Source organism: Botryllus schlosseri, chromosome 13, assembly GCF_051294905.1.
Source record: "Botryllus schlosseri isolate E-star chromosome 13, Bs_hap1, whole genome shotgun sequence".
NCBI classification, from domain to species: domain Eukaryota; kingdom Metazoa; phylum Chordata; class Ascidiacea; order Stolidobranchia; family Styelidae; genus Botryllus; species Botryllus schlosseri.
This window is the reverse complement of record NC_137248.1, coordinates 1,494,417-1,513,175: the sequence shown is the minus strand read 5'-3', so window position 1 is coordinate 1,513,175 and position 18,759 is coordinate 1,494,417. Positions and strand designations below refer to the sequence as shown.

Here is an 18,759-nt window from a genome sequence, read left to right as displayed (position 1 = left end):
CTTGCTAGCAGAAATCGTTTTTGAGAGATGACACGAATGTAATATATTAACCCATTACGCTTCCGACGACATCATGAGGCACCAAAATTGAGAAACATATATGTTTTATGAATGTCCAGCCTAGCAATTTCTATCTAGCAGCTCATATTGAAATTATTATCGGATAGTGGTTAGCCTATGTAGGCCTAACGCAAAAGGAAATGGATCAAAATTTTCTTTCTAGCGACTCTGTTCACTAATCTGCTGAGACAGACAACTTGTAAACATTTTGAAGTATTACGTGAGCGACTTTACTACTCCAACTTGGTATTTTTTTCCACTAACCCCGACAAAACAACTTTATCCAGCAGTATGGGCTCAGGCTATGCGGACGATCTTGAATTCTTTTTTAAAGACCAAACTTCTCTTCAGGAAGGTATAAAACTGCTATCAGAGGTTCTTACTGAGTTTGGATTACAAATTAATGAGTCGAAAACAAAAACTATGATATTTAACCACAATGAGGAACTGACTTACCCGACTTCAATCTGCTCTCTATACACAATCATGATATTGAAAACGTGAAAACTTTCAAATACCTTGGTTGCATGATTCCCTATAACAAAACGAATGTGGGGATATCCGATATCAATAATAGGGTCAGCTCGGCTCATGCTGCTTTCCAAACCTATAAACACCTGCTTCGAAACTTCAGAATTTGGATTGGTACAAGAATAAAATTTTTGAATGCCTTTGTGCGAAGTCGACTCACATATGGCTGCAGTGTATGGTCTCTTTCGGAAAATCAAAGAAGCGTCCTGGGTGTCTGCTACAGACAATTTTTGCGAAAAATGGTACACGGAGGCTACACTCGAAGGGGAACCGATCACGCATTCAAAATTAGCAATCAGAATCTTCATAGAATCTGTCGCACTGAAGACCTTTCAGTATTCATTGATCACCAACAAGCTAAATTTCTTGCACACATAATTCGAAAACCTAATGACAGTGTCGTGAAGTCAATAACGTTTGAAGATGAAAGGAGAACGAAAAAAGGAAGACCCTCCGCAACGCTGATGGGCAATGTCCTCAATCGGAACGACACCGACATCAGGACATTCTCAAAAGCAGCACTTTCAAGGGAAATTTAATTTATAACTTAAATCTTTGATGCTCTCTTTTTTGATGGATACTTCCATCACCTCGGTGATGGTGCTCTAAGTCTGAACGCAGACAGAGCTAGACCTATATATATATATGTTTCAATCATATTGTTGTTATTGCTATTGTCAATTTGGCAATTAAAATGAGTTTACACAGTAGGAAGTTTCATCTCAGACGTCAATAATTTTAATGTGAGTCGTGAGGTTTTAGCAGTTATGAAGCGAATATATGCCTCGTGATTTACCTATTTGCAAATTTGGAGGTCTCGCGGACTCCCTGAAAATGCTTCGCGGACCCCCAGTCAATTGAGAACGACTGGATTAGAATTTCAGTATTGGTAAAACTAGCACAACAGAGCAACAGTATTAGACGGGTATTAATCAGTTTCATCGCGGTCACTGCGCATGCGCATATATAACTACAGCGCAATCGCGTCCCCACCGCGGCACCGCCCAACTACGATATGTTCAGGACGAATTATTGGAAAACGCATCGTTCTAACAAGTATTCCAGACCACAACTATGGAGCAGTATTTCGACAGTCAGTCATTTGTTGACATTTATCGTCAGATCAAAACACCACTAATAGACTGTGATATAATAAAAAAGGCGGGTATCGAAACACCTTGAAGTAATCTATTATAATCAGACACCAACCTTTGGGCGAGAAAATGTAAATAAAAAGGCATGTACAATTGCACACTGAATGAAAAGTAATTGAAGACAAATATATATCGGACAAAGCGATGACAATGAGGTGGCATATGCTGTCAAATCGTGGTGCGGTAATCTCGGAGACTGACTAATGGATCGGAATTAAATAAAAAAACGTTTGCATCCCTCAAGTTTACAGGACCACGACCTGACATAGCCTACCGATCTCACCTTCCGTCACAGCATGCCATCTTCGTCTACTTTTCATTAAGTGTGCAACTGTACATAGGCTATGCCTTCTCTTTACATCGCCTAGGCGCCCTAGGCCAAAGGTGGGTGTCTGATTTCAAGACAACTTCCAAGTCGCTTCGACAACCCATATGTCATTGGTTTTATTAGCAATTTTTGTCAGTTCAATACACCCCAAAATACACCAAAAATATCTTTACATTGTGTCGGAATCTTGTGGTGTTTAAATGATGAAATTGGTAATATACTGACACCGATAGCTACAGTTTCACCCAACACAGTAACAATAAAACGTTCGACGAGATTTAATGAATAGTGAATGAGGTCATGTAACACCCGTCGTTGATGAATCCGACTATACAGATTTAAGTTATAATATATAATTTCATGGTCCCCGATCTATATCGGATCTTAAAATATCTTTTCAATCTGCGGAATTATTTCACGAATTTAATTGAACAAAAACACGCCCCCACGCACTCGAAATAATCGCGTATATGGCTTTTAACACCGAGTCTAATCCATTAGGGTTACGATGTTCGATTCCCGAACAGCGAAAATATGTGAAGTATAGGAGAGAATAGCTCGCAGGACGACAGTTACCTATAAGAACTTATCATCGCAGACCTTCCGAAGTTTGGCCGATAGAAACCGTAGACTACAGAATGTATAATGGAGAATGTTTAGTTCAGAATTCCGGCCTAACTCCAATCACCCGCAGATTAGCTAGGCAGGTGACTTCATACGGTCACAGTTGAGCAATGGGCAGGCCAGGGACGTTCTTTAAAATTTTCAACTTGTCCCTATTATAACCTGTTACAGTTGATAAACGACAAAACTAACAAAACTACCATTCGATCGTAAAATCAAGACAGTGACGCAGAAGAAATGCGATTATATATAGGTTTATATATGAACGCAACTGGCACAATGATAGTTACCATTAGCCTGTAGCGACGTATGGATTATTTATCGCGATATTGTGACAATAAGCAATGGCGATGACAGGGGGGGTATATTCGAGATGGACCTTATGTATACAATTCTGTGTTGCTGTTCAATTTTCAAGCTTTTGCGAATCCGGCACGATTGTCGATATACAATGTTCTTTTCCACTCCTCTACTAGTTGCTGACGACTACACCGCAGCCGCGAGCGTGAGCCGAAAACATTCGGGTTAATTTCAATGAATGAATGAATGAATGAATATATTCAATTGTATATTGAAGTTTTGTACCTTCCACTTCCACTCTAATCGGGAAAAACTATGTTGCTATAATTCGAATTCTAATCTAATTTTGAAAAGCTGGACATTTTCTAGTTCTCCAGCCGTGATTCGACCTACTTTTGCGGCTAGTTTCTGCCCAGACATTTCAGTCATTTCGGCCCGGGTTGAAGATATTACATGCTCTTCCCTCAACTCGAATCTGAAATTGCTGCTCTCGCTGATTACACATCACTGGGTAGTAATTAATTTATATCGATTCGATATTCACTAGTAATGAGTTGTTACCCCATCACAATTTACAAATAATCCACCGATTACGACAGTCCGTAGGGAATAGAAAAGTATTCACAACTCTCACCCGGAATAACGTAGTCTACTGCAATGGTAACCAGACGTTATTAATAATTGGAATGGTGTCGGCATGCACCTTGCATTGCCGGGACGGGTGTATCGTGGAGAAATTGAAATAGACAGTAGACTTATATAAGCGAATAAGCGTGAAATCAAGGCAGATGACTGCGGGGAGATGTAGTCGAAGAAACGGGCTGAAAATAGACTACGCTGAGAGTTCAGCATTTTCTATACTGCAATAGGCCTATCGCATAAGTAGGCCAAGCTGTACGAAAGATTTTAATGACGACGTATAGCTTTCATGCACACACAGTCTGAACTGCTTAATCGATCTATATTAACCGTGGTAGGTTCAGCCAGTATCAGCGATTCGCCGGAGGGGAGACACACTTCCGACCCATACAGCAGGGGTTACGCTGATTTGCAGTAAAAATTCATGATGATCCTTTTGTTTTGTTTGAAAATCAAGCTATAATGGTTTTGTTTATTCAAAACCGTTATTAATGCTGTTCATTTAATGCGTTCGAACTAGAGTAGTGTTCATTCCGCCCTACAACTATGCACTTCGTCTTTTATACATATCGTTTACTTTTATATTTTATTGCCATTTATGTACAGCGCCCTAGTGTAGTAATGATATATTGTTATATTCGGCGCTCTATAAATTATTATATTATTATATTATAATGTATTGGATGCGTAATGTAGCTGATTGCGCTTTTCTGGCCCTGTTCGATCCTACAGGATGTATTTCATATTTCAGTGCTGCAGCCAGATTACACCAACAAGCTTTCAACAATTGAATGCAGTTTTAAACACACTATTATATGTTAGAACCCGAACAATAAAAATTGAGGGGCTTCGCTTATAGGGCAAGGTGGGTGTCTGATTCCATAGACACCTTCCTATCTTTTCATTGTATCGCATTTTGTGGTGTATTGGACTGATAAAATTGCTAATAAACCAATGATGAAGAGCACTGTTTACACCACGTCACGTGCTTAATCGATTGTTTCATTCAAGTATACGCCGTGACTATAGGTTGAACCGAAGCGTTCATTTTCTAATTTAAACCAAACGCACTTGCTTATTCAATGCGTGTCTAGTCTCTTCACAGATAATTTATCTGTTATATATACATTGGCTTATATTCATTATGTATATATAATGCACTCTGAATAATTAATTCAAAGAATCATAGGTTGGATACGTTAAAGGTGCTATAGTAATTGGATTGTGCGTGACATAAGCCGAGTTATTGGATGAAGGTGAGTCTAATACGCTCGAGATACAAGAGGCATATATACTTATAGTGATCCTGTTTATGAATTACATCCATGCAAATCGGATTCGGAGATGCAAACTATTATTTGATTTACGCACGTATAAGTCCAGGCGGTACGAACTATATACAGCTCCGTGTAGCAAGATTGATACCGGTACCGAAACCCAACCCATGCTGCCTTGAGCTAGAATGAATCGCTATATTTTCCGTCTCATGGAGATATATCATGCATTATATGGACTGTCAATTTTCCCCAAGAAGTACCTGACCCAACACCAAGCAGCCTGTTCACTCGGGAAAGTAATTCGTTGAATTGTAGGCCTATTCAGGCGCGCAGTGGCCGTGAAAGAAAAAGAGGGGTTTCGATTTTACTAATATAGCATCAATTCATTAGAGGGTTAAGTGCATGCGTAAATGACGATGATGCAAACTTCTCGTGTTGACGAACTTTACGCGAATGATAAGCTTGTCAACGAGTTCGGAAGTGCATGTTGTCAATTAGCGAGTCCCCGATCTCTCGTGAACAGAACAATGAAATACGCGCTACTATTAACCGGCAACGCGTGCTGTACGGCTGGGCACAATGACTCGAGTAGGCTACTCGAATCTGAATCGAGTATTAATTTTTATGATTCGAGTCGAGTAGTAAATGACGATTTGTTCGAGTACTGAAATTACACGCTCCTCACCACCGAAAGTTAATTTATCAACTAGAATTATAGTTCCAATACTTATTTACACTTTGGGAGCCTTGAAATCAAGATTGGCCGCATCGCAGCACACCTAACATATAGTTCAAAGCTACGAACGATACTGGAAATACCACGTTTCCAAAGTCATGATCATTCCACAACGTTGTCACAAAGCGCCATGAAATCGAAAAAATACCAAAGTATCTTTACTGTGATGGAAACTAGCATTATAGTCTTTGTGGTGGCATAAAAGTTACATATTTGAACTTTGACATACTGTATACTGATATGACGTAATAATCAGTCATACTCAACTACTCGACTCGAAGCATCTATTATTACGTGATTCAGAATCGAATCACTCAGGTACTCGATTATGCCCAGTCCTAATTACGTGGCCTCGCGGTGACGAGTAGCGCAGATCAAAATGTCCGAGTTGTTATGGCATATGTTCTACAATGGCACCGATTTCAGGGGGTACAAACCTTCCTCATCTTTCATAAATAACTCAAGCCTTGACACACATCTTCTGCTGGTTATGTTCAAGTATTGGCGGAAATCAATCACACAAATACTCATGTACGCACTTCGCCCGCACAATCCCACTTAGCACATGTTTGCGGGCATTTGATGTCATAGAGTTTCGCGATGTAACTCTTTTATCACTATCGCTAATCGACATACGCTAACCGGCATGCACTCAACGGTATTGTCTCCAAGCCATCGCATGCTAGGTCCGAGACGCGATAGTTAGGCCAGCGATAATATCTTTCGTACCAGGCCTATTGCAGATGTGATTGTGTAGGGCTGTAGGCCAACCAATGACATCGTGCGACGCAAGGAAAGCATATGCGATTGTGCAGGCCAGTGCACACCTGGCCTGTTGCAGATGCGATCCTTCAAGCCAGCGGAGCCAGCGTTGGAGATGCGATAAATCCGGCCAGCGACGATCGCCGAGTGCGCGGCCATCAATGACCTAATTTCGCGACCATCTCAGTGGGAGATCGCGTCGTTACATTGTGCACTGTGCAGTGTGCACAGACGAATCTCGCTAATTTGCCGCGGCCGGGCGCAACACTGATAATTTGACTTATTGCAACCGAATATTAGCGTCAGAATGGTCAATTCAAAAGGACGGGGCTGTGCGTTTCAAAAGGGTGGTTTCGACCCCCGAAACCCCCTGGCTCCGCGCCCGGGTCTATTACTCGGAAAAGTAATCGACTAGGTTCCAGGTATATAGGCTGCTCCATGCCGTCTGATCTGCGTAAGCGGCCTATAGAGCGGGCCGTGCTACACGCCGTAATAATAGTACACATAAGTTACAAAAGATATAATAGCGGACGAGAAAACGTGTAATTTGAAAAATCTTACGAAAAAAGGTCATTCTGCCAGCCCGACTTCCGAAAAACCCGCACCTAAGTAAAATCGGTTGGCGTTAATAATAAAAGTCTGATAGGGCGTGGCTATTATATCGGGCAGACCCCTGACTTTCTGGAACTGATACCGGTATAAAAGCCACATTCGCCTACAATTAATAAGGACGACGTATTCCCTTTCCGTGTCCAAATGCAATTCGTCATAGACAGTAATGCCATGTGTATTGCTTTCTTTCAGATATCTCAGTTGGCCGCGCCAGAATACGATGGAAAGTCTAACATATCAGTTTTATTTAATTAGTCTAGTGATGCTACTGACGGAAACAAGATTCGCCTCGCTAAGTGGTGAAGGTGAGGCATATAGTAAGGGTTGCCCGACATTTGCGTCCGCTCGCACGCTCAAGTAACGTATGGACGGACCGTAATATGCGCTGATCACGAGCAATGCTATTGAATCAGGACCAGCTCGAAAAATGCCGCATATTCAAATGAATTGTATTGTCCTGTTTAAGTTTAGATCAGGCCGGTTAGTGATCTATAGTTCAAGTTGAGTTTCAATATTGCCGGCGTGGTTTTCCAATACCGATAAACTTTGACAGCAGTCCTTTTTGTGCTCTTTTACATATGAAGAACTTCTTGAAGGATATAACTTCAATATACAATTGAATAGTATCGTCATATCAAAATGAATCCGAATATTTTCGACTGACACTGTTTCATTTCTCGTGTGCACCCTTCAGAGCTATGTCGAGTTGTGCGTCACAAGATCGGATATCGCATGGACGGTGCTTGGAATGAATTCGAAAAGATTAAATGTTCGTGCAAAAACGATAAGGTGGCGGGTACGATAAAGGGCAAGCCGGGGTGTGTTCCAGGTGAGGCCGTCGCGCTGCTAGAATTGAATTTTTGCGCACTGCATTCGAAGCACTGTTGGTGTATTCCTTCAGTTCATGGCAAGCGGTAATGCATCAGATCAGAAAACCATGATGGCTTGTCTCAAAATCACAATCTTGCTCGCTCCTGATGAGAACAGGACGTTATATATTTTTTCCTTAATGTTTTTACAGCATCTACAGCGAATCGTGGCGCGGGCCTACAATTGAACGTATAGTGTTAAGGCCTCTGCACACTGACCTCGCGACGCAACATCGCGAGTTGCGCGTTTCGAGTCGCGAAGCAATGCACACTGTCTCGGCAGTGCCCACAAGCGGCAACTACAGCTCTTGCGCGTTCTGTCCGAAGTCTCGCAATGGATACACTTTGCACAGCTCCCGATAGATCGCAAAATGAATATTTCGATGGGTATACATGGGTTTGTCAATGAATAAGATGACGTCTTATATGCACACTTTTCCATTAACGAACCAATATCATATTTCAATGCTGAAAACGCATAATCTGGGTGACCCAGTTAAAGGCGCTATTTCCGGTTGCCGGTCCAAATTTCTGAAGTTCTAGCTGTAGCCTATTATGCTACAGACACCAAGCCTTTCTGTATTCCACTGCCTCAGTGACTGCATCAACTGTCAAGCACTCATACATTAATTTCTCGGTATGATATAGAACAACATTCAAATGCATTATAATTTTATTGTAAATGAATTAAGTCTTAACAATATTCAAATATAACTCTGGGATTCTTTCCTTTTCAATCTTCGATTCGCCCTCAGGTATCAAGCATGGAGACTGACCGTAGGCCCGGTTGATTCATTCTCCATAATGATGCATAGTCCATTTCTGACTTATAATATTAGCCACTACAATTCGTACCGAAGTCTGATAAAGAGGAGAATAGACGAAATCTAACATCAAGAGTTACACTGCTGCTACCTAGTCAACAAAGAGATTTTCAGACGTCGTGTACTGAGATGTACCGGTATCTGAAATATACATCAGTGAACCCATGACATAACACGGTTATATGTACCTGCTTAACCCAGTTTCCAACAAATGTACACTGTACAGGTTAAAATGAATCAGACAAGGTATATATCTAATAAATCCACCTGTAGACATACAATGACTGAGAGTTTCGCGGTATCGGTACTGCCGGAGCGGGTTGGCCTTTGGTAATTACCAAGTACCGGTACTGCTTACAGTAGAATGCGCTCTTGCAGTTAAGCTCCAAAAGTTTCAAAATGACCTCAAATCAGTCTAAATTCGATGAGGAAACAATTATAGATGCCAAAACACGCAATACCCGGACAAACTATTGCGGTGACATCGAGCTAACGATCAGTAACTGCTGACCAGTCGCTCGCAACTCGCGACAAAGTTGAAAATTTTCAACTTTGTCGCGGAGTTGCGCAACCCTGTCGCAGACGGCATGTTGCGAGTTGCCGGCGATTCCGGTCTGCATGGCCCAGTCGCAGACAGGCGCGATTCTCTCGTTTTATCGGGTCGCGAGCTCAGTGTGCAGAGGCCTTTAGCATGCGGCTATGGTGGTAACGAGTAATGAAGACAACTCCAAGTCAAATGTATCTGTATTTTGACTAATCAATATATTGTCTATATTGCCTGACTGACAAATCCCAATCGACAAACACAAGCACTTATTGCGTAAATGTTGACGATTCGCCGAAAACTCGTGTATTTCAGAGTACACGGTGCAGTCGTCTCGATTCTGCGATATGGAACCGTGCCAACCAGACGAAGAATGCCAACTCTTGGAAAATAAGGCCGGCTGGAAATGCGTTTCCATGCACGGCACAAAGACTGTCAGAGTTCGCAGCAACGACGGATCTTAACATCGTACGCCGCTGATGAACTTGTCCAATACTGTAGTAATGTTGATGCTGCTTGAAGGATTGTCCCTCACTTCGAAATATCAAGCAGAATTTGAGTGACGTACATCATTCTAGTTGTGTGATACGAGCAAATGCTGGTAATCTGTAATTAGTGAGATGTTTCTATGCTCTAATTTTAATTCAAATGTAATTTCTGATTTTCCTGACAAGGTTGCAGAACTTCAGTGTGAAACGAGCCGAGCTTGGTGCACAGACATTTGCCGTTCCCAAGCTCATAAAATCTGATTTGATACTTGGATTTTTGTTGGATTCTTCCTAATACAGAATTTGATCCCATTTTCCAAGTTTTTGTGAGCTCAGTATTTCTAATTCTTGTCTAATTTAGAAATTATCTAGCTCTCCAGCATGAAATATATCGGGATCATTTCTGACTATAAACCCTAACCTCTACTCACCATCAGAACGTAACACTTTCATCTCTCTGCTAAGAACGCGAACGAGTAATGTCGGCATAGTTTCATAACATTTTGAAGAAACAATAATCACAAATATGTTATCACGGATATATTCATAAAAAAGCATGGAATGCCTGATGATTCGAGTCGAGTGACGACAATGATTTTGAATGCCAAAATTATCGCTCTCATTAGAATTGAATTATATATTTATATTGAAAGTAACCCGAATATTTTCGGCTGACACCGGTCAGGGGTAATCGCAGTGGCGGCTCGTCCTATAGGGCAACTGGGGCATTGCCCCACCTAAAATTCTGTTCAATAACAATTTAACCATTTAGAGACGCACAGCGCTCAATATATACCGAGATCACAGCGAAACCCGCGTTCTTCTTGTGCTTTCGCTTGCAAATGCCCATACATAGCGAAGTCTCTGCGAAAATCGAATTCTCTTCTGTGTTTTCGCTTTGTGAATGCCTAGCCGGGGCTTGCCCCGGTAGCGCTCATAACAAGCTTTCACTATCTATTCTCTCAAAGCCGCGCACAATAAAGAAACGGTGATTTACTCTCTCCTATTCGTAAAATGGCCGAGCAACCGGGGCAAATATGCCTAGTCGCCCCTAAGGTGTGATGTAACAATCGTATCTATATCTGAACTCGGTTACCGTAATATGCGTTGAGTCGATCTTTGCTGGTATAGGTCGATTTTGACGGTGTTTCGCACCATGATAATTCTTGAAACTTGGTATGATATGTCGTGTAGGTAGTATTTAACACTGCTCCAAGTTTCAGGCTTGCTACTTAAAGATAAGGGTAGTAATTTCGTTTCCGAAGTTCAGTGTGTGCTGATCTATCATGTACATTGTACAGCAAACAGATTTTACGCAAAAGCCGGTATTGGTCTCCATTGATTTTGACGATGCTCCATACCGAGATCGGTCATGTCATTTGGCACGGTAAGTCTTAATGTTAGTATCGACCGCTGTAACAAGTTTTAAGTTTGTCACAGAACTATGTTGGTGGTAATTTCGTTTCCGAAGTCGAGTGAGAGCTGACTCTTCATTTGTCGCTAACAGATTTACGCAAAAGCCGTTATTGGTCTCTATTGATTTTAACTATGTTCCATACCTACATCTGTCATGAGCTTTTGCACGGTATGTCTCGATTTTAGTATCGAACGCGGTGCCAAGTCTTAAAGTTGACACTCAATGATTGAGGCAGTTATTTCGTTTTCGAGGTCGAGTATGGTAGAGATGCGCGCTGATCTGATACTTAGCCTACCTACATCATTGCGGATCTCCCGCAAAAGCCGGCGTCGGTCTGTGCTAATCTAGTCTGCGTTCCATAACGAGATCGGTGATGATATTTCCAATGGTATGGTATACCTCGATGATCGCATGAAACAGCTAACTAAGATTCTCGGTTTGCATTCAAATATTCACATAATTTTATGTTCGCCAATGTCCATTTCACTGTGAAATTGTGGCGTTCAAACCATTTGCTTACAATCCCCTGTCAAATGCGATAGCTATTTCATTTTCGATGTCGGCTAACAGCTGATCATTCGATCAGCCTATTCCACGATCTATTTTACTTAAAGTTCGGTGTTCGTATGTCTGTATTGATTTTGACAGTGTACCATGCCGGAATGGGTTATGAGATTGCGTATGCTACTTCTCGATGATTTCTTGTAACAGTATACTAAGTTTACGGCTTTCATTCATGTATTTATTGATTAATATATTTTCCAACGGCGATTTCGCAGCAGACTTATGGACAGTAAGCCGTATGTGTTGTGTCACAGTGTCCAGTTTCAAGGCCAAAATGTCCTATGTTGTTCCGAGACCGAAGTTCCGAGGCTGCTGTCCTTAGTTCTTCAAAGACCATTCAAATTGATGTTCTAGATTCAATATGACAGGCCCAATCTATGAGATAATAATTGCGTATGTGTCCGAACTCGTTGACCTTTCCAGTTAGGCTTACGCAATCTCTCGAGTTCTAGTCATTGGAATTAGTCAGGTCAAGTCAAGTGCGAACATGAGTCCTATTGAATCTTTGCTCCGTACGTAGTTTACGCAGTTGCCTTTTGAGCGAAAATTAGAGGTCTAAGTTGTCCAGTCCATTGATCCAATCGTACGCCGGGTGCCTCCGCTTAGGTTGCCTATCCCCTGGTCGTAACCAGGGCTGTGGAGTCGGAGTCGGGGTAATTTTGGCTTGATGGAGTCGGAGTCGGAGTCGTGAAAACTATCATAGCTGGAGTCGGAGTCGGTGGGAAAATACTGACTGGAGTCGGAGTTTGTGAGAATGACTATGACTTCGACTCCGACTCCAACTTCTCTATCATGAAAACATTTGCTTTCAAAGAATTTTCAATAGAATTTTTATGTACCACCAATCACTGTTATTATTAAACATACAGATCAGGTGCGGCCAGCCCGTGGCACGCAGGCCAAATTTGGCACACGAGAAGGTTAGATGTAGCCTGCGAGGTAATTCTCGAAATTAGTTATGACATCAGGTACAATTGCAAGGCCAACCAAAATTTGATTAGCATGACCGCGAATTTTGATGATGACTAAAACAACAGTTCTGACGCATTGACGTATCCTGGGGTCAGCCACATTTATCCCAGATCTTCGTATATGACCATGAAGTAGATTATTTCATAGCAGATTTATTTGAATTGAAATTTTTCTCGGTACTTCGCATGATTCGTTGTCACTAGATTTCTTGCATTCAGTATTTGAGCCCCCTTCTGAAAATTATAAATACATATTATTCACAGAATTGAGTCTAACTATATTCGCAATGAGGAGATACGGCTTCGCTTGTGCACTCGCAGCGAGATCGTCGACAAAACATTTGCACAAAATGATAGAGGCATGTTCACTGATACCGTCGATTTTGCTATGTCTAAACGTTGAATAATCCTGTCCTTGCCAAATGAGCCCAGTGGTATACAGATGCGACCCCCAATGTATGTTAGCGACATATTTATTGATATTGCTATAGCCTTGCAAAAAAATTTCGCGCTTTGACTAGGGCATGATTGCGCACTGCACAGTTGCATGACATATTGTTATCAATTTTAGAGCGTATTAATATAAGTCTTGTTTGCAATGTTACCTAATTCGGTTCGCTCCTATCGACGACTAAAAAAAGGTTATCAACATTCCAGTTGCCCGCGCTATGGTTCGTAAATCTCAGGTGTCCCTTTCGCCGAAAAAGTTGCCCACCCCTGATACAGATAAAATTAGACATTAATTGCAAATTACAACTCAGTTGCAGAGGGGAAGAAAATCGCAAGATGCGTTTTCGCGATGCAGTCAAAATTGATGCAATTTTTGGAATTATACCATGATACTGGTAAAAGAGAAAATGCATCGGCTGGTTTTGTAAAATTGTAGAAATGATGTAAATATGACCAAACGATGCTTCCCACTTGAAATAATTAAAAATATTTGTAGTGTAGCTTCGCTGTTTGGGTCGAACAAATGATTAATAAAGACTGCAAGTCCCAATCCTTGAATACTTGATTACATGTAGACTAGACATAGGCTATGGTCTTTGACTACTTAACTAAATTCCATTTATGACCAATGTCTATTATTATTAGTAAGAGTGTTTGTGCTTGTAATCAGGATAGTGTGCAATGACAAAATTAGTAAGTTCAATTTCTTTATTAGTTGCTGAGTCATACACAAGAGCTACACTTGGATTTTTTATCTACATTTTTATTATACAGGATTGGATATCTGCCATATTTGAATGATTCATACATTTCAGGATATTAGAGAGTCCATGTTATAAAAACTTGAATAAGGGAGGATATTTAGCAAATCTTTATTTCATGTTAATTGCACAGTGGATAATTCGAGCTGTGCCACAATGAATCAATTTAGCATGCCACAGTTAATCATATGTTCGCATACGTTTAATGGTTGTATGATAGTCATTCAACCGACAATGTGGCATATAATTTTCGAAGTAAATTGGTAATAATGCTGGAGTCGGAGTCGGGAGTCGGTACGTTTAAAGACCCAGGAGTCGGAGTCGGTATATTGAAAATGTGTGGAGTCGGAGCCGGAGTCGGTGGTAAAATTTACCGACTCCACAGCCCTGGTCGTAACCACCAGCTCAGTGGTCGTACTCGTAACACACCAGGATCGTGTACGAAACACTTTCGGACGGGCTTAGAAAAATTAGGTCCCATCGATTTGCGTAATCTCTAACTCTACCATGAAATCATAACGCATGCTACTAAGGATGACCTGATAATTGATTCGTGGCACAGGGACGATTCTTAGTTCACGTACATTTTGTAAAATAATCCTTTGATTTAAAAAAAATGAATAAAACATTTGTTACCACACTTCAAGTCACGGCTCACCGGCAAACCTCTCGCGGCACCTACGTTAAAATCACTGTTGTTGGGAAATTCATGTGACCATCATAAAGCTACTTTTTTACATTGGAAAACGCCATTGTGACGTCATGTTGATAAAAGTCGCTCGCAGCCCTTGCCCCACCACCCGATATTGTCACGAGCCGCCACTGGGTAATCGTCAGCAACTACTAGAGAATTGGAAAGAACATTGTATATCAACAATCGTATCACCTTGACATTTAACTAATATAAATTGCGATACTTTCTCGCCACTGCAGGAGCTATGAAACCTCGATACGAGATAGCTGACCATTCAATACACGCAGGAGAATGCTACCCACATTCACAACAACGAAATTTCTGCACAGTAGCGACAGACATAGAGTATCGTCTCAAATCGCAATGGCATATCACTGTCAGCAAATTTGACATGATTAAAATAAATTTGCGTAACTGGCACTTGTAAAATAGCGCCAAAATGTTAAAGTCTGAAAAATTACATTATGAATGCGAGGCTATCGATATCGCCAAAGCAGAGCGTACATGACCTGAACTCAAAACTGAAGATAATGAATTGGCCTCCGACTCAAGTCTCAACACCACAACCGGACTCGCCCCTTTGCTCCCCTACTTGACTCGAGTCGAAACCATAAAAGTAAGATTGACATGTGACTCGGAACCTTGAGACTTGGCTAATCCAGCCCGGCCCTAATCAGGACTATTAGGTCATTTGTAGCAAGCTCACGGCCGAGAGACCGCACAATGATGTATTACGTTGAGATGGCAGTAAGAACACCGCTTGTTAATCTGCAGTCATTTCCGATAACGAATTGAGAACCTTAATCTTAAACTGCAGTTTTTTGTTCTCACCCATCCCACGCAAGTCCGGCAGCAGACTTCTCAAAAACAGTTCGTCCGAGTCCTCGTGATCGGCCGTCACCAAATTCAGTATGTCCGCTTTAAGCCGTAACTTCCTCGCCTCTGACATTGGCCTTAGGTTGGGAAGCAAGCTTCTTAAAAATAGCTCGTCTGAGTCTACTTCACATTCATGGTCTGCCGTTAGCTGTTGAGTTTCGGAGTTGTGCCCGGAGATGGGGGAAGCAGTCGGCGTTGGTGCTGAAGTGAAAGTAAACATTTCTACTCAATTTCAAGTAGAAATGAGACACAGCAGAATGACTACAAGTAGAAGAATGAACAATTGAAAATACGTGATAATTAGGGCTGTTAAAAATATTTTTTTTCAAATTATACAGGCCACTTGATAAAATTCTGAGGTTGCCTAAAAACGTTCAACAATTATTTTGACTCAATTCCCACCTCTAGAAGTATTGATATAAGAACAATTTTTCGGATATATTGAATGAAAGTAAACTTTTCAATTTGTACTGGCTACCTCATGAAACTGTTGGGTTGTCTGAGAAAATTCCAACCCGTGGAAGCGAAGTTCAAAATGCCGCCGTAGATACTATCTTTTTCAAATCCATAATTCTGTACTCCAAATGCTTCTCTTCTACGGGTTTGAATTGAGTCAAATTTGGTGCGCAGCCTCTTCTGACGCAACCCAACAACTTATAAAGCAGCCAGTGAAATTTTAAATAAAAAAAGAAAGTTTTGAACAGCCCTAATGAGCATAGAATTAACGCCACAAATATCCACTCGATTACAAGTGGAAGACGTGTCAAAACTACTATCAATGGAAGCAGAAAATAGAATGTCTGAAAAGTAGGCTAACTAGTTACAGAAAGTATATTACTAATAAGAATAGAAAATTTTAGATTTATTATATAAAGATATGATTTCTTTTCAAATTTTGCTGCCTACCTCATGAGATTGTTAGTTTGTTTAAATAACGATGCATAACAATTTGATTAAATTACGATATTGAATTAATTTATTTTATAATAAATCTAAAATTTCCTACCCTAGTTATAAACTAACCGGAGAAAGTTGAAAAAAAAGTTATTTTTTAACTATTCCGACCTTCCATTTTCTTGTAACGTAGTAGTTCCAGCATGTCACGATAACATTGTAGCAAAGTTACAAACCTGATAGTGACTGAATTTTTGAGACGAAAATATCGATTTCCGAATCCTTTTTCGATACTCTTTTTCTTTTACGAGTCCCAATTGACACTCTGTTCAATTCTGTCTTGTCACTTGACCCTGCAAAATATTTTTTATGGTTCACTTTGTCTTCATGACCCCAGCCAAGCGGTAAATCAGTTGAACGACAAAACTTGGCCACAATGCGAATGTTTGAGTAGAGCGTGTAGGCTTCTAATTGGATTTTGTACTAAAACCTCTCCTACAGGGTCGTGATGACTCGTCTCACGTCATAATATTGAATATTTTATATCGTCTCACCTATTTCATTGCCGTTAACAGTATCGGTGTTATTCGTAGAGCCCTGCTGTTCAAACATTGCCGGGATTGAGGACTGAGGATGCATTACATCAGATTCATCTTGGGCAACGAACGAAATGCTGAAAAACACAAAATATGTTACGAGCCATCAATTAGATCCAAGCCTTTGCTGGAACACTGCATTGCGATATCAATATGCTCCTGAAAAATGCCGCAAAATTTGAGATAGGCTTGGTGCTGTTGCATTGTAAGTGATCAAGAATGCAAACGCGAATAGTTTGGGTTGTAATAACTCGACTTGACTCCAATCATTTCCTTAAAAATGGAAAATGATTTGAACCGAGTCATTGCGCATAACTCGAATTATTCTACACGACTCCATTCAAGTCTCATATATCAGGAAAAATAATTGAAAAATCAGCATAGAAACTGTCTTTTATCCGTATGAATAAACATATGTTTACAGTGAGAAAAATGAGTGTATTATGAATCTGAGGCCTTTGATATCACCCAAGAGTTTCACAGAATTGAGTTGCACCTGACTTGAACACGATACTGAACTGTAAACACTATGGCTCGGCGATGAATTGGTAATGACTCATACGCAAGAATCAGAACCTTGTGTTTACCTGAGGTTGGAAGATTGTATCTGGGTCTCTAGACTCCAAGACTTACTGTAGTAACAATATTGAAAATCTGCAATAGCATACCTTCGAAGCATTTCTTTGTCTTCTACTGTGGCAAAACTAGCACAGTGATTGTGCTCTTGAGACTGCTCCTGGATGTGCGGCGGATCCGACCCATCGATGACTTTCACGGAGCACCTACATTTGCTTTTGTCGTACTGCGTGCATATCCAGTACGAAACACCGTTCGACACTTTGGTTTTGCGAAATGAGAACTCGCCGACAGCGATTAACTTGTTTCCTCGCGTGGAAAGAATGTATTTCGCCGATATTTTTGGGCTCGATAGCTCCGCCATTTCGTAACCCACGTCTCTCTGCTGATACACACGCGCTATGACTTTACACAGAAAGCCACCGTACCCGATCCGAGCTGGAATATTTTCATTAGCTATCTCTGTGTTATTGAGGTCACGCGTCATCGCTTTTTAAACATTTCTACAAAATTTCTTCACTAATCACACACAGAAGACAGAATATACATTGCACTGTACCACTTCCTCGGTCTAAACATAAAAATATGCGTGATTGCGTAAACTAGAAATTGACAAGGTATCAGTTCCATTGCTGTCACTGCCCGAGAATTTCAATGGCTTCTTTACCTCAGAATCATAAGCACAATGTACAACACACGCGCGTCCTCGCCGTCCAGCAATAATATGGTCGACTTGAAAGATCTTCATTCTATCGCGAAGTATATTTCGCGGACAATCCGACGTCTCGCATGTCCCGACCCACATTCAAATCAAAATACAAGCAGAGTAGCAGACCTACTGACAAATACCGATCAGAGCTCGACGTTACTGGACAACGAACTAATATATATCGACCCCGCCAGCTGACACCTCATTTTTATCGTTTATCCATTTTCCATTACTTTTCACTCAATGTACATGGCTTTAATTTACATCTGATTTCTAAAATCGCTCCAAGTCGTTTCAACACCCTCCAATCTTTTCATTGTATCGCGATTTTGTTGGTATTGATAGTAATAAACTGAACTGAATAACATGCTAAGTATTTGATTCATCACAAATTTTCCTTTTAGGCCTTTTGGGTTGGTACATCAAAACAACACCCTCTCATCCATCCCATTCGATATATCTCCATAAGAATTAGAGCAATTTCTGACCCCTCACCCATAGGA

At 40.9% G+C, this 18,759-nt stretch overlaps 3 protein-coding genes across 3 annotated transcripts in view; 2 read left to right on the top strand and 1 right to left on the bottom strand.

Moving 5' to 3' along the window:
- LOC145454808 (solute carrier family 15 member 2-like) overlaps window positions 1-18,759 on the top strand; it is a 383,011-nt gene that overhangs the window by 254,417 nt on the left and 109,835 nt on the right. The gene's annotated exons all lie outside the window — the stretch shown is intronic.
- On the top strand, window positions 4,529-9,810 carry LOC145454614 (chemokine-like protein TAFA-3). The gene is made up of 4 exons (XM_080332608.1): window positions 4,529-4,892; window positions 7,216-7,328; window positions 7,718-7,852; window positions 9,576-9,810. Exons 2-4 carry the CDS (start codon window positions 7,244-7,246, stop codon window positions 9,722-9,724), a joined length of 369 nt encoding a protein of 122 aa, XP_080188734.1. The 5' UTR covers window positions 4,529-4,892; window positions 7,216-7,243; the 3' UTR covers window positions 9,725-9,810.
- Window positions 15,218-17,997, bottom strand: LOC145454827 (uncharacterized). The gene is made up of 4 exons (XM_080332818.1): window positions 17,640-17,997; window positions 16,930-17,048; window positions 16,612-16,728; window positions 15,218-15,682 (listed from the first exon to the last, which is right to left on the bottom strand). The coding sequence occupies exons 1-4, from the start codon at window positions 17,909-17,911 to the stop codon at window positions 15,369-15,371; spliced, it is 822 nt and encodes a 273-aa protein (XP_080188944.1). The 5' UTR covers window positions 17,912-17,997; the 3' UTR covers window positions 15,218-15,368.

Bases quoted from the DNA above. Each gene is read 5' to 3' on its own strand.
- LOC145454614 (XM_080332608.1), top strand. From the start codon at position 7,244: ATGGAAAGTCTAACATATCAGTTTTATTTAATTAGTCTAGTGATGCTA. The intron at 7,329-7,717 runs GTGAGGCATATA...TGCACCCTTCAG, and splicing joins CGCCTCGCTAAGTGGTGAAG to AGCTATGTCGAGTTGTGCGT. The intron at 7,853-9,575 runs GTGAGGCCGTCG...CGTGTATTTCAG, and splicing joins CAAGCCGGGGTGTGTTCCAG to AGTACACGGTGCAGTCGTCT.
- LOC145454827 (XM_080332818.1), bottom strand. From the start codon at position 17,911: ATGGCGGAGCTATCGAGCCCAAAAATATCGGCGAAATACATTCTTTCC. The intron at 17,049-17,639 runs GTATGCTATTGC...TGTGTTTTTCAG, and splicing joins GACAAAGAAATGCTTCGAAG to CATTTCGTTCGTTGCCCAAG. The intron at 15,683-16,611 runs GTTTGTAACTTT...CTTTCACTTCAG, and splicing joins AAAAATTCAGTCACTATCAG to CACCAACGCCGACTGCTTCC.